The sequence below is a fragment of the Drosophila serrata genome, unplaced genomic scaffold, assembly GCF_035046125.1.
Source record: "Drosophila serrata isolate PLE 108 unplaced genomic scaffold, ASM3504612v1 contig_302, whole genome shotgun sequence".
Lineage (NCBI taxonomy): Eukaryota > Metazoa > Arthropoda > Insecta > Diptera > Drosophilidae > Drosophila > Drosophila serrata.
In genome coordinates this window covers 530,601-545,299 of record NW_028257200.1, presented here as the reverse complement: position 1 = coordinate 545,299, position 14,699 = coordinate 530,601, and the positions used below count along the sequence as shown (strand labels likewise).

The window sequence follows — 14,699 nt, the reverse complement described above, 5'->3', positions numbered from 1 at the left end:
GTGTCCCCATTTTGTTGCTTCATGTATATATTTTTTAAGCATCCCAATGACCCAGTGTAAATTTACTCGGCTGCCTCAGAATATTAACAAAAAATTATATTAATTAAATACGTACTCCAAACGCATGTTTTTTTACTTACATTAATTAATTAAAACAATTTTATGTAGTGGAGGATTTTTCAACTAAAGTATTTTTTCCGTATGCAATGTTTTACTCTCTCTTTCTCTCCTCTACTACTACTATTACTACTACTACTACCGCCTACTACTACTACTCCTACTACTACTACTACTACTACTACTACTACTACTCAACTCTGTTGTGTATGTGTGTGTATCTGTGTGTTTAAAAACTATCTTAGTGTTGCGAAAGCGCCCAGAATCCCGTTACCGTTGCAGTTACCGTTACAGTTGCCGCTACACCAAACCCATCATCTACTACACACATACCGATCCGCCCTCGAATGTCTATCAACGTTCACTTTTGTTTACATCACCTATGTGTGTGTTTTGTTTTTGATTTACAAACTCTTGCATTTTTGCATTTGTTTATTTACATAACCCGTTCGACTAACTATAAAAAACCAACAACAACAACAACTCCAACAACAACTACTCCAACATCAACAACTACTCCAACAACAACAACTATAACAACAGTGTTCTGCCTGCGCCCTATGAAGTCTTTCGTATGTACTAATCCGAAACCAAAACCAAACTGAACCGTACCAACAAAAAAAAGAAAGGAAACCCAAAAAACCCCAAACCAAAACTCACAAAAAAAAAAGAAAAATTATATCTCACAATTAAATTTTACAAAAATGAATATCGTGTGAAACAAAATGAATACCTGAATAAAATCAATACCTGAAAATAAAATCATAAACTGCAGAGTATGTTAAAAAAAAGTCAGCAAAACATGCCATTTTTTATACGAACATGTAATTTTTTATATATATCAAATGGAAAATGAAATCAAATTGAAATGAAAAAATTAATAACAATATATTTCATAGGTAATTGTGGTAAGTGGCAATGTTTTTTTTTTTTTTGTACGATCCACTGCACCACCATGGCCAGCCAGCAAGCCACGCAAAGCAAGCAAACACCACTTGCACCACCTCAAAGTAAAGCCAAATTGAATCTCCATTGATGAAAGGGGACAAACAACAGCAGAAAGTGCAGAAAACATATATTTATTTATTCATTTAACTACATTCAACTACTTTTTTTAGATTTTATAGTTTGCATAATCAATTTTCTCTATATCCCTGTGTGTGTTTTGTGTTGTAGCTTATTTGCTTAAATCTCACCATAAATCCTGTAAACAAATGTTGGTGTTTATATTGTTGATTGCATGATGTAAAATATATATATACCAAAGCAATATTTGTTTTCTATTAAGCACTGAATGCCCTTTTCCTAGCAGGTTAAATGTTTTCTATTGTAGTATGATTTTTTAAAAAGTGATTAGTATATAATTTGAAATGTAATTTTTTGGGGTTTACAAAATGGGTATTAAAACTCAAAGCTCATAATTATAATTGTAGTATTTAGTAGTTATATAAATCTGTGGCTTAATTAAAGTTGTATAAAGACTTTAGAGAGCTTTTTTGTCAACTAAAATACTTCCAAACTTATATCCTACTTTTCAATCGCTCCTTTGTGATATCCTTGTATCATGCTAGCACATGTCTGTCTTGGAAAACTCTGAGATATCAGCTGACTTGTAGTTTTGATGGGTCACTAATTGAGTTTTTTTATGGGAGAGCAGGGGACATGGTCTCGATTGGAAACCCCGCACGTATTTGCCGCTTCTATTGCAGTAGCACCACTCACCAAAAAAACACAACACACTCATCGCATCCAGTGACATGCCATGGCTTCTATGCATATCCAAAGAACACACAATAGAAATCCGAACCAGGTGCCGCAGTCGGATTGAAAATTCTGAATTTCTGATTGTTATTCTCTGACCTCTTTCCCCAAAAAATCTCTCTATTGGATACGCCGCCCGCCCGGCCATACAGTATCAGCCGAACAATGGACTCATTTGACATATCAAGCGACTCGGAGGAGGGTCTGCTGGAGGAGATTGTGGTCGGTGGTAGCTGCCATCGGCAGCACTTGCTACGCCTGCAGCAATGGCACTCGGCCCACTCATATATCCATTCATACGAACCGCCCTCGGAGTCGCCCATTCACTACTGTGACCCGGCTGCTCTCTATTCGGATGACAATGGCCACGAGCCGGAGACGGGACAAGAGCATCAGCCACCGACAATTCGGTGTAGTACCAGTAGTCAGAGCAACTTGAATGTCCTGCTGGCCGAGGGAGTCACAGCCACCGAGGATGGCTACGAGGCCCAGGAGGTGGAGGTGGAGGAATTCGAGGTTCTCGAGGAGGAGGAGGCCAGCGGCTCATCGGGTTCGCAGAGACTGCAGGCCCCAGCCTGCACTTCGTCGGCGGCTGGAGCCTCCTTCAATCACCAGCTCACCGCCGATATGTGCAACTACAAGAACTCGAAGAGCCGGCGGCTGGAGTACTCGCTGAAGTGCCTCAAGTATGGCCGCAGTAATCCCTCCCAGGACTCGGCCTTTGGTTCACTGACCGACAACGACCTGTCCATCGGCTCTTCTAGCATACGGCTCAGCAGCTTTCAGTCTATATCCTCGCCCATTGACGAGGGCGTGGAGGATATCATCATAGCCACCACCACGGGTGGCAATGAAACCTGCCTGGAGCTGGCCACCATTCCCCGGAGCATGGTGTCCCAGGACTCGGCCATTTCCTCGCCATGCCGTGAGAGTTCTCCTAATAACTTTCTCCACATTGATGATGCCATGTCGGGCACGGGCTCCACTTCATCGGGTTCCAATTGTGGCTCCTATGGGAACATACGTCCCCAGCAATTTCCAGTTTCACTGTCACCAAAGATCTTGGTAACAGCTACCAGCAATTCGAGCAGCTCTTCACTGGCCTCCAACAGTAATGCGGGTCAAGGTCAGGCCCAGAGTCAGGTTCAGGGACAGGGACAAGGTCATCCCCAACAGCAGCAGCAGTTTGATCCGCCCAAGATTCTGGTCAACGATCAGAACTCTATATACACCACATCGCCCTCAAAGCGATCAGGGATGATAGAGGTCTTTTCGCAGAAATATCGGGTGAGTAAGACTTTGAAGATATCATAAATCAAGATAATAGAGAGATTAAATATATAACAGGTTGCATTTATCTATTTTCTGTATAGAAATATATATTCTTGTCTCAGTCTGTGTAAGAAATCTTAATTAGTTTCCCTTCCAGGTGAGCTCCTTCGAGGATATGTCCCCAAAGCGAACCTCTGACAAGCAGCATCTGAAGCATGTGAATCGCCTGGCCTTTCGCTCCTTGGAGGAGGAGCGTCGCATCGACAATGCCTTTCTACCAATGGCAGATCGCACCCACTCGGACAATCGCGTGAATATGCAGAGTGAGAAATACAAGAAGCTCACCCATGCCTCCTTTCGGATAAGTAAGGGTCAGGGTCAGGATTCCCCCACGGCCACGCCCACCAGCCAGACGCCGCCCAGTCATCCGAGCAATAGCATCGAGATGCAACGCACCGGCAGGCAAACCCTCTGGCGGGACAGTAAGTTCTATAGAAAGAACAGGATTGCCAAGAGCAATGACTCCCTGATGGAGAATAATCACTCGCCAAGGATCTCGCCCTGTTCGTTGCGGGACAATCAGTATGAGAGCAGCAGGAGCAGCTCCCAGGCCAGTCGGAGATCGCTGAGTGGAAGCCAACAGATGCTCAGTGTGACCACCAGTTTTTGTGGCAATGGAAGCGGTGGATCACGCAATGCGGCCAGATACTGCAGCTCCAAGAGTGAGGATCTGGGTGAATCCTCCGACTATTTGAGGGTAATGGATGCCCGTAAATCATACTCGGAAAGACATCTGGTGCGGCTTAAACAGACGGCCATTAATAACACACACAGCGAGGACGAGATGAGCTTCAACGATAATGACAATAATACCATGGCATCATCGCAACAGGGCCAGGGGCTACAGTACAATCAGCCCCATTACAATCAGAAGAAGCATCCTCAGGGTGGCCGATGGAGTAGCAGCTGCTCCATTGGGAGCCACCTGAAGACGACCAATATTAAGACCACCTCGCTGTCCGCTCAGTCCAGCCAATCGAATTTAGTGGCCACCTCAGCAACTGCCAGCTATCGCACGCCCTCCAAGTCCCTCGATCAGAGCACCATCATCATACCGAGCACCACAGTCCAGGGGAATCACCAGGGGAGTCACATTACCCCCAATACCAGTAGCAACAGCAACAGCAACAGTAGCAGCAGCAGCACCAGCAGCTCGGTGGACGAATCACCGTCCAGATTGACCCTCAGTGGTGCCGATCTCTCAAGGATCTTTGTGATGGATATGGATGATGCACCCGGAAGCAGCTGTAGCGAGGAGAAGACCCCTCTACTGGATAGTGTGGAAATGTCACCAATCAGTCCAACCGAACCGGAGCAACCGGATCTGGACAAGCTCTAAGGGGATCCCTAATCGGGATTACTATATATATATACACTATATACACGCACATACAGACATACGTTTTGAGCAGCCGAAATGCAAAGCATGTGATAAAGAAACCAAATATAGCAGAAATCGAAAGGGGAACCATCAAGTTATAGAACTATTAGGTTAGGTATGAGATGGCAAGCAGGGAGGGGTTTTCAAAAGAGAGTTTTTGGGATAGGAAATCAGATTTTAAAGCTTTTAACTTTGCTATAAACTTAATAATTATTATCCTTAATGATTGGAAAATAAAGATTCACAGAAAGAATGAATCTAGTGACATAATATAATTATTCCCCTTAAGTTCAGTTCTAAATAGAACCTACTTCTTTGATTCTTCTTTAAAATTTTCTATTCCCGAAAACTCTTTTCTTGAAGAAACTTCTTGCTTAGCCAGTGTTGGTTAAGGTAAGGCATATTCTAATCTTGGTATCACACAAAAACACACTGAAAAACCCACTTTCTAAACACTCTGAAGAATATACACAAAAATAAATGTAAACTTGGGCTGCTTTCGCCTCTGCTAGATTCACACACACACACACACCCAAAGCTTTCTTCTGGTAACAATAATATTTTTGTCTTTATATTGAACTTTAGCCGATTGCTTTTTACAGCAATGCGTAATTAACTAGAAATATCTCTCCACTGAAGCTAATCTCTAGACTGCTAAGCCACAAGACAACACGAAAAAAAAAAATAAATAAAAAATAAACAAAAAAAGGAAGCCAGTATATCCTGCTGATGATGAGTTGTTGTTCTTTTTTTTTAACAAATAGAAAAGAGATAACAATTTTCGAATTATACGGAATTATACACTTTACTTGGTAGTTGATTGAAATAGTTAAGACTTGAAAGCTTCGCAGCTTGGCGCATTGAAAATGTTTTACTGTAGCCTCCTCGAAAACGGGGACGTATTTTAAATATATGCATACATTTTTAGGGAATTAAAAAACAACAACAAAAAATAAAGAACGAGCCAAGGATCACCTCTCCATTGAATGCAATTTAATGGAGATTCCAAGGCAGAGAGTTCACAACTTATAGAAGTACAACACTTTCTTTGTTATGGTATCCTCAGTTCGAAATGATCATATAAGCAGCACTTCAATATCAGAGAAACAGAAAGTAATACCCAGTAAGAGTTAAACATAATCGTATGGAAACCGCAAATACAATACAAGAAATGCAATCAAGTTTACTAAGCGAAATATCACAAAAAAAAGGCCACAACACAATCGAACACCAGATAAATATATACACCCTTACGATCATATATATAAATAACATATATATAGAAGATAATATTAGACGCACGCACTTAGCGAGTCGCACTCAACCAAGACGATCCAGACCCAAATCCGAATGCAGATTCACAAACTCAAAGACCCCACCCAATCCATTCAAAGGACTCAGATGAGTCAAACTTGTATTATTCGTAGTTAATGGACGCGTAGGACATTGTTTATGGGACCCCTAGTACGTACATATATTGTATTCCCCTTAAAACCGTGTGAAATGTTCAGTTTGCTTGGAATTATCTTTCGGTTTACCTGTGTATTTGTATTTCCCCCAAAATAATCCCAAAAGAAAATGGAAAAAGCCCAGAGAGAAATAAATATTAAACGAGAAAACAATAAAATTATTTCAAAGAGTTTTAATCAAGGGAAGTTTGGTAAGATTATTAATGTTCATTAAGTTAGCAAAAGCAAATACTCAAATTATTCACCATAATTTGACATTAATTATTCGTTTCAGGATTTAATATATATGAAATTATTTTAAACAAATATCGTAAGCCGAAGAACACAGTTTTTGCATTATGAGTAAAACGGAGTCGTTATTTGGAATAATATATTCAATATAAAAATGTAATAATTATTTCACTTACCAATATTCTTATTATCTTTTTAATTTTCTTCTTATCCTTGTTTAATAGAAAATTAATTTACTTAATTTAATTAATTAATTTCCACTCTGTCTATTGATTTTGTCTCTTTCTTTCCTTATTTTTTTTTTATTCACATAGTTAAAAACATTAATTTTATCATTTAATTTATGTATTTGTATTTATTTTTATTTATTTATGTTTACATTTATTGGTTTATATTAAAATTTATTTCTTTAGTTATTTTGCTTTTTTGCGGCGGGAATTTTCCATTCACACACACACGCAAATATGTAGAGGCTCCAACACACACACATACATAACGGCGGCGGCTGCTGCACTCCACTGGCCGCGGGAGTCTCAAGTGTTTTTATTGCAGTTTTAGTGACTGTTATTCTTTATTAACTGATTAAATGTTTTAGAAACATCATGTTTTTATCACGGATGCATTTATTTATTAAGTTTAATTCGGCACTTGCACAATTTTCGGTTTTTTGCACCTGTTCGCCGTTGTTACTATTCCAATTGCACGGAGAAGTTGCGCTCACTTCACAATAAAGTCCTCAATCTCATTTAAATTCACTTCTTTTATGCTTAATTAAGTGTTCCCGCATAAAGCGCAGTTAGTTTAACTGATTTAATCGTTTGCTAGGTATTATCACTTGTTTTTTCAGACGATACACGTTTTTTTAGCAGCAGCAACTTAAATTTTTCACTTTGGCCATGTTGATCTTTTGTTTTCTCTTCCCTCTCGCTCGTTGAACTGAAAAACATTCACACTGGCGTGCGGTATTTACGATTTGGTACTAACGCGTCCTGCAACGAAAGAGTGGCAAGAGAGAGAGCGATTGAAAAAAAAGAAGAAGAGCGAGATCGCATTGCGAAAGTGAAAATTCAGGCGTGCTGCTGTGAAAAAACGATTTTAGCTCGTTAAAAGTGTTTAAAAATAACTACTAAATGTGTAAATCAATTCAACTAAGTGCATTGTATACGGGGATAATGTTAGAAAACATTAAACACCCGAATTGTTCAACAAATAATGTAAAAACGATTTGAGCGCAGCTTCGCTGCCCAATTGGAATGGTGACAGCGGCAAACAGGTGCGAAAAAATCGAAAATTGTGCAAGTGCCGAAGTAAACGTAATAAATAAATGCATTCGTGATAAAAACAAGATGATTTTATAACATTTAATAATTTAATAACGATTAACAACCACTAAAACTACAATAAAAACACTTGAGACTCCCGCGACCAGTGGAGTCCAGCAGCAGCCGCCATTATGTTTGTGTGTATTGGATCCTTCGCATATTTTCGTGTGCGTGTGAGTGGAAAATTCCCGCCGCAAAAAAGGAAAATAAGAAAGAAATACATGCAAATAAGCATTATTTAATGCAAAAACAAATAAATAAAAGTAAATATAAATATATAAAAGTAAATATAAAGTGTTTAAAGTGCGTGTTTAAATGAATAAAAAAAAAGTGCAAATCCGATGCCGGAGATCATTGGTGTGTTTGTGTGTGCAATTTCACCGTTCTTTCCATTCCTTTTCATTTTTTTTTTTTATTGTTTTTTAAGTGTTTTATAAGTTCTCGTTTTGTCCACGAGTTACGAAATATTTTTTTCTTTTTTTTAAGGGTTTATTTAATTACTAAAATTAGTGTTCTTAATTCTGTAAGTGTAAATCAAAAAGGAATGGAAAGAAAGAGACTTAATCAATGGCCAACGAGAAAAATACGAGGAAGAAGAAAAATAAGAAAATCGGTAAGTGAAAAAATAACTACATTTTTATATTGAATGTATTCAGTTAACCTTTTACTCTGCAAACCAAATTCATATTTTTTAATTTTGAAATTTAACAAAGCTAAAAAAAATTGTAGAGCCTTTTCGAGTGTTGTAGCTGTTAGCTTTAGCAAGGAGTAGCAGTATTGCTTAGCTTTTAGCTATTGAAAGTAGTCAGCTACTTGGCGGGTATGCGTCCTGGCTAACTTAGTTGGTGCGCGAACCAAGCTAAAGTTATTTAGCAGAGACACAAAAGATAAATTTATCGAAATTCAAAAATGTATGTAGAAATTGTTTTTAATTTATTGATTTTACTTAACGTTTTCGGAACAATGAAAAATATTAAAAGGGAGTAAAGACATTCATTTTAATTTTTATTTAAGGCATAATATTAATAATATATTTTGAATATTTTTATAAACACTTTTTCGTTTTAAGGAAGAAACATGAATCATAAAACTCAATATATTTTTAAGTTTTAAGCCCATTCCGTATTCATGAACCCCTTTTATGAATATATATATAAATTTATAATTTCTAAAAATAAGAAATATTATTTCTATGCTTATCGAAAACTATGAAGCTATTTGCATTCACTATGCCACTAGAAAAGTTTAAAGGTAAGTTAAGCCAATTTGTTGCATTTCTTTTAACACAACTTTATTATTTTTAAACAAAAAATGAATTTAAAACTTAATTTTTGTACTTAACTAAAGAATTTATTCTTTTATTGTCTACATTAGACGCGTTTTGCTCTATGAAAAACAAACAATACACATAGATCTAAGCGTGACCAATTGGCCTCAGGGAAAAGTGAAAAACTGCGCCTCCCATCGATTTCATAATTTAGTTGCCATATTTATGATTATGTCCTGTCATGTCCTGTGCGTATTTCCTTGTTGCAACAGCAGCATCAGCATCCTAAGCAAACAATCGATGAGCATATGACAGCAAACTAATAAAAATTTACCAACCCCTCCATTGGCCTCTGACGAGGGTTCCATCATTCGTATCCGTATGTCCGCTCTATTTTCTATTTTCCCCCCGTCCGGCTGCCATTGTTTCAGGAGCTGCAATTATGGGAATTTGGCAATTTTACGGGCTGCAAGGACGACGAAACTGGACGGCGGTCAGTTTGTCCTGGCTAACAATATAATTTACAGCGCTTTTGTGTAGCGAGGCGTGAATTTAGTACTCAAAACTCTCAACCCCCCTTCCATTCGCGAGGCCCGGGGACTGGTCCAGTTAATCGCATTTGTTGGTTTTGTAATTATAATTCCGGCCCATGGAAATGATTTTGGCATTTCAATTTGTATCGCCGACCGCAGGCACAGGCGCAGGCGCAGGCGGCATTTTTCGACCCCTTTTCGTAGGACTTTCCCTTCTGGTCACTTTCGATTTTTAAATTATATATATCCTATATCCTTTGGCGTTTGGCGCATGCGCAGCTGCTGAAATATCCTCCCTCTTTGGTAGTCGCGTGCCGCTTCGCAGCAGGACATTGTGTCCATTCGAATCTGGGCAATGTTTTCCCTTAGTTTTTCACCTTTTGAGTGGCAATTTTATCCATCGATAAAAGGATTAAAAGGACTTCTCGCGGTCGCCTTTTGTGCTCAGTCAATTTACCGTAAAATTCACTTTGCTTCTCTTTTTTGTTTATAGAAAATATATTTTTTGTGTGTGTCTTCTTTTGTTGTGGTGGGACTTTGTCCTTGCATCCTGCATCCTTTTTTCCACAGTTTTTCCCTAAATTTCTCTTGCTATTTTTTGCGCCCATTTGTCTATGGTTTTTTTTCGACGGTGAAAGTGACAAATTTTGGGATGTCCTGTCTGAAGATTTATGTGTGGATTCTGCCATTGAAGTGGTTCAGTGGTTGAGTGGTTCAGCGGTGCCAGGACAATTGCCTCTAACTCTCAAGGGTTGAGGGGCGTGGCCAGTGTGCGATCGAAAGTCAGTTGATAGAGATTTATGTGTTGGAACTATAGGTAAAGGATCGAAATGATCGTCAAGGGAATATAACTTTTTGAACAGAGATCTAAAGAGTTGTAGTTGAGGGTTATGTCAGTGTCCGGAAAATGGATAAGTTTAACTTTATAGAGCTAGAAAATTCATTAAAATAAATGTTACTACACTGAAGTTAACGGTAGGGAATCATAAATAAACAAGATACATTACTAAAATGCATATTATAATATTTAAAATATGATAGTATCAATAATTTTACAATGAAGCTCCATATTTTAAGGTAACAATTAAATGTTTTCACACATAATTCCTCGTAACTCTGCTAATATTTTCCATCTGCTTTGTAAACCATTTAAAAATAAATTTGAAAAACATCATAGCCTCAAAAAACGCAACGTAAAGTTGATTTTGTTTTGGTGTTCAGCGACCCGGTCTCGGACATGGTCAATGCCATGTGTGTGTTTGCCAGTATCCAATTTCCACTTGGCCAATGGCCATTTTCACAGCTTGTGCGAGCAAGTGTTTTTTGTGTCATTTGTCCAAGCTCCGCTTTCCGCACACATTTATGCAATTATTCTGGCATGAAAATTGAAAAACATGTTCTCGTCCCGCGCGCGTAACTCAATACGCGTGTGCGCCGAAACAACACAACATTGTCATTCATTCATTCGAACATTTATTCGGCTACCCGGTTCGTTCATTCACTCATTCGCTAGCCAAGAATGCATGTCGATTTTTTTAATTAAAAAAAATATATTTCCAATTGCCGGGGGACAACTGCTGGGAAATTAGCCTCAAGTGCTTATGGATATTGTCAAGCTGTGCGCCGGCGTGCAATTGAAAATTTTTTTAGAGTCCTTCTAGGCTTGTCCAGCTGTCCATAAATCATGCATCTACTCCGGAATTATGTAACGCCAATTTCCCTATTTTTTTACGGCCTTTTCACGACTGACCTCCCCGCGTTGACCTCCTACATTCGAGGGGATGTGAAGGATAGTTTTTTATACATGGTGGTTAATCCAGTCTAGTCAAAGTTTTGTCAACGTTTATTTATGATTTTTTGCTGATTTTTGGTGGATGATTTGGAGTTTTTTTTGGCACAGAGTGAAGTGTTTCCATTGTGTGAAATGATTTTTTGCTGTTTTGCTATTTTAAGAGATGTTAAACTGTATTTACATGTTTTTGGAGGGTGGGTTACGAAAATATGAAGGTTATAGAGGCAGTGGAAAGAATATTATTTAACTAAATAATTTGGGAATATATTTTAAGGTTTAAAAGAGGTAAAGAGTAAGTTATGGGTTAATAGGTTTATAGTTTCACTAATCTTTACAGAGCTTAAAATATAGTATGGTATTTAATATCCTTCCTTATTCATTCTATCTTATTTCAATTTAACTTGGAATTCCCCAATTTATTGTGTATTTTTCTCCCATTAAATTTAACTGAATTCCTCACAGCATCACGTCTTTAACGATCGAACATTATGACATAATTAAGTGTATGTAGTTCCATTACCAAATTGTTTATTTAGCTCATTCGCTGCCATTTTAATGGCTCATTGCCAAAGGTATATATACAAAAATAACAAACTTTCTTTTATTTTCGTCACCGCATGAGAAGCAATTATTGTACAATATATTATTGATAGACATGTCAAGTATGCCCATCATTGTGTTGTGTTAATCAACATCAACCATCGACACATCTTCGTGATTATCATCTTCACTGACATACTCGGAATCTTCGATTTCAAGTGTGCTGCAATTGATTTGATTTTTATGATTCGAATTTCAGTTTCATTGCACGTGCGAGCGATTAATTTTGTATACAATTTCGTGTCTTTTTTTTTGTCCTGGGTGTTGTGGTAATCCCCTTCTTCAAAAATGTCCTGCGGTGCCCGATGATTTTCCCCCCGTCTCCCTTAATGCGCATTTTCTTTGCGTTTAATTTTCACCTTCTTTTTTTCAATTGGCCGTAGCGGTTTTTCTGATATTCAATATAGGCCGCGCCTGCAATTGTCACCCGTGGAGAATCGAAAAAGCGAAGGATAAAGGCAGGCTTAAATCTCCGTCTGTTGTGCGAAATTAAATACCCAATAATTGTCAGTCGATTGCGGTAGGAAGTGGGGTGAGCTTATGGGTGAAAATTGGGGAAAAAATGTACTTCATCCCTCTTGGAAGATGATGTAATTGTTTGAGGTGTCAGTTATTGAAATAGTTTAAGAAATATTGTATTTTTATTCATGTAACTGTTAAGTCAGTATAGTATTTAAGGAGAATTGTTTCAAGTGTTAAGGAATAAGGTTAAGGTTAATGAATATTTAAGAATGCCTTAGTTTTAAAACAGGCTTTGCTTGGGTTGTCAAATACTTAAAAGATTTATTTAGTTTTTGTTTTTATTGAATAATGCGACTTTATTAATGCTTTTTGAAGTAAAACAATAATTCCTCTTTAAATGAAACATTACTTTTGAAGGAATATAAAAGATAAAAACATTTAGAATTGATATTCTAAAAGAAAGTAAGTTAGAATCCTTGACAATTTTCAACTCTATTTAAAATATAAATACCAGACTTTAATAAATTAATTTTCAAATTAATCCTTAAAGTATACCTCCCTTAAAACTTTAATAATTTTAAATTGAAATTCATTATCGACTATTGTTTAGTACAGTTTGTCATTTGGCATAAGGGGACCCGTCAATTAACGACAATTTATATGGCCACGAGTTCCTGGCACGAGTCCTTTCTATCCTTTCACCCTTCCTCCACTGTCTGGTATTTTCAATATTTCCGTTTCCGTTTCGAAAATAACGACTAAAACGAAACAATTAACAATTGTTTGTAGCTGCGCCTGCGCCCAGCGGACAACAGCAAAACAAACAACAAATCAAAAGTATGGAATATTTTTTTTGTTTTCCCTAGTTCGATGTTTTCAGTTTCCTTTTTTTTTTTGTATTTTATTTCATATCGTATGTGATGGCGCGAAATGGAGTGCGCTTTAATTTGCATAAATTACCAGTTAAAGGGTTAAAAAAGGGCGTAGGGGAGGATTTGTCCGGAGTTGAAGTGGTCGCCTGCACTTGAAAAAATCTGTTGCAAATGTACAGACAGCCACTCCTCCCGGCTCCATCCGCCTCTCTAGGCTTTGTTCTTGGATGCTGGAGTGGTTGATTGCATTTATGGACCTCGGATACAGTTGCCCCGAAGCGATCTTTACCATGACAGAGACACGAGGTGTGTGTCCGCTCAGCTCAGCCGTGAAAATTGTAATGTACATGGCAATTCCATTTAATATAGACAGCATTCCAGATGCCAGAGAGTTACGCAAATAGCCCAGGGGGCCCAACAGGCAGGAGCTTTTCGGTTTAGCAATCATTTTAAAACCCGCATAATTGTCGGGATTTGCACGCCAACTTCGAGTGGGAAAAATAAAGGGGTTAAATCGGGTTTGGAGGAGTAACCGGGTGGCTTCTGTAACCCAAAAAGTGGGTGTTCCAGGGGACGGAACTCTAAATAGATCGAGTTTCTATATGTATATAGCTATTAGGCATATGAAATGTATTCATTAAATGTGGTATTCAGTGGTTAGAAAAGAGCTGAAGCAGACGGAATATTACTTTGACCGTTTTGAAATATATTTCTCTTAGATTTCAGAAAACTTTCAAATCAAATGTTGTAATTTATTTCGCATTTCTTAGTTTCTAGAAAATATACAATGAATACTTTACTCCTGCTCCCTTATCCCTAATACTTATCCCATATACCTCTCTTAAAACTGTCAAAATATGAAAACAATAGCAAAATCATAGTCATCAAAATACTATATGTTTTTCTTATCTAGCCCTAGAATCTCCCACCTCAAATCCTGCTCACTTTCTGCCCGAAAAATATTGTTTTTGAGCGTGTCAAAATAAAAGGAATTGAGAGATTGTAGATTGTCCAGGTCCAGATCATGATTTCTGTTTGGTTTTTAATCTCCGATATGCAGCGCCCACTTCAACAGTACCCAAAAGGTCCATGGGTCAAAATGTTTCAAATTCTGAGCAGAGATTTTAACGCGGATGCTGTTGCCCGACAAATCATCCCTTGGCATCTAAATCTGCATGTTTGTTGTTTTTTAAAACGTTTTTAATATAGAAAATGTCACAAAAAATATCAGGAGCCGGGACGAGAAACGGGTTCATTTGAATGACAATCAAGGGGAGTGCCAGGGATCGAAGGGGAAATGAAAAGGGATCGACTGTTGGTGATGATGATGATGAGATGAGCTGAGGCTGTGCTCGAGTTTTTGATGAGCTTGTAATGCCCTCGATGAGCTTGGGTTTTCGGGCAGGAGAGTTTTTGATGTTTGCAGCTGTCCAAGAACTGACAATGTTTTGTCTGACTGAGGTTTTTAGATCGACGATCTGCCCAAACTCCAGGGGGCGTGTCCGCTGCTCATTTTTTGTGTTATGTTTTTAATCTGACGTTTTCTAGCTGCAATTATGC

The 14,699-nt window shown here is 38.0% G+C and overlaps 2 protein-coding genes across 27 annotated transcripts in view; both read left to right on the top strand.

The window, feature by feature from the left end:
* The window catches only part of Slob (Slowpoke binding protein), a 41,438-nt gene extending 35,220 nt beyond the window's left edge, over positions 1 to 6,218 (top strand). For 10 of the 26 annotated variants that reach the window (XM_086837158.1, XM_086837154.1, XM_086837165.1 and 7 more), the window contains 2 exons: positions 2,031 to 3,165; positions 3,296 to 6,218. In XM_086837158.1, coding sequence (XP_086693284.1) covers positions 2,031 to 3,165; positions 3,296 to 4,549 — 2,389 coding nt within the window. In that variant the 3' untranslated portion in view covers positions 4,550 to 6,218. Of the gene's footprint in view, positions 1 to 660; positions 1,026 to 2,030; positions 3,166 to 3,295 lie in introns of those variants that run through there. The other 16 variants (XM_086837173.1, XM_086837170.1, XM_086837179.1 and 13 more) reach the window with 4 other exon arrangements.
* RapGAP1 (Rap GTPase activating protein 1) overlaps positions 6,118 to 14,699 on the top strand; it is a 181,261-nt gene continuing 172,679 nt past the window's right edge. Inside the window, exon 1 of the mRNA XM_086837181.1 lies at positions 6,118 to 6,251. Coding sequence (XP_086693307.1) covers positions 6,170 to 6,251 — 82 coding nt within the window. The 5' untranslated portion in view covers positions 6,118 to 6,169. The remainder of the gene's footprint in view (positions 6,252 to 14,699) is intronic.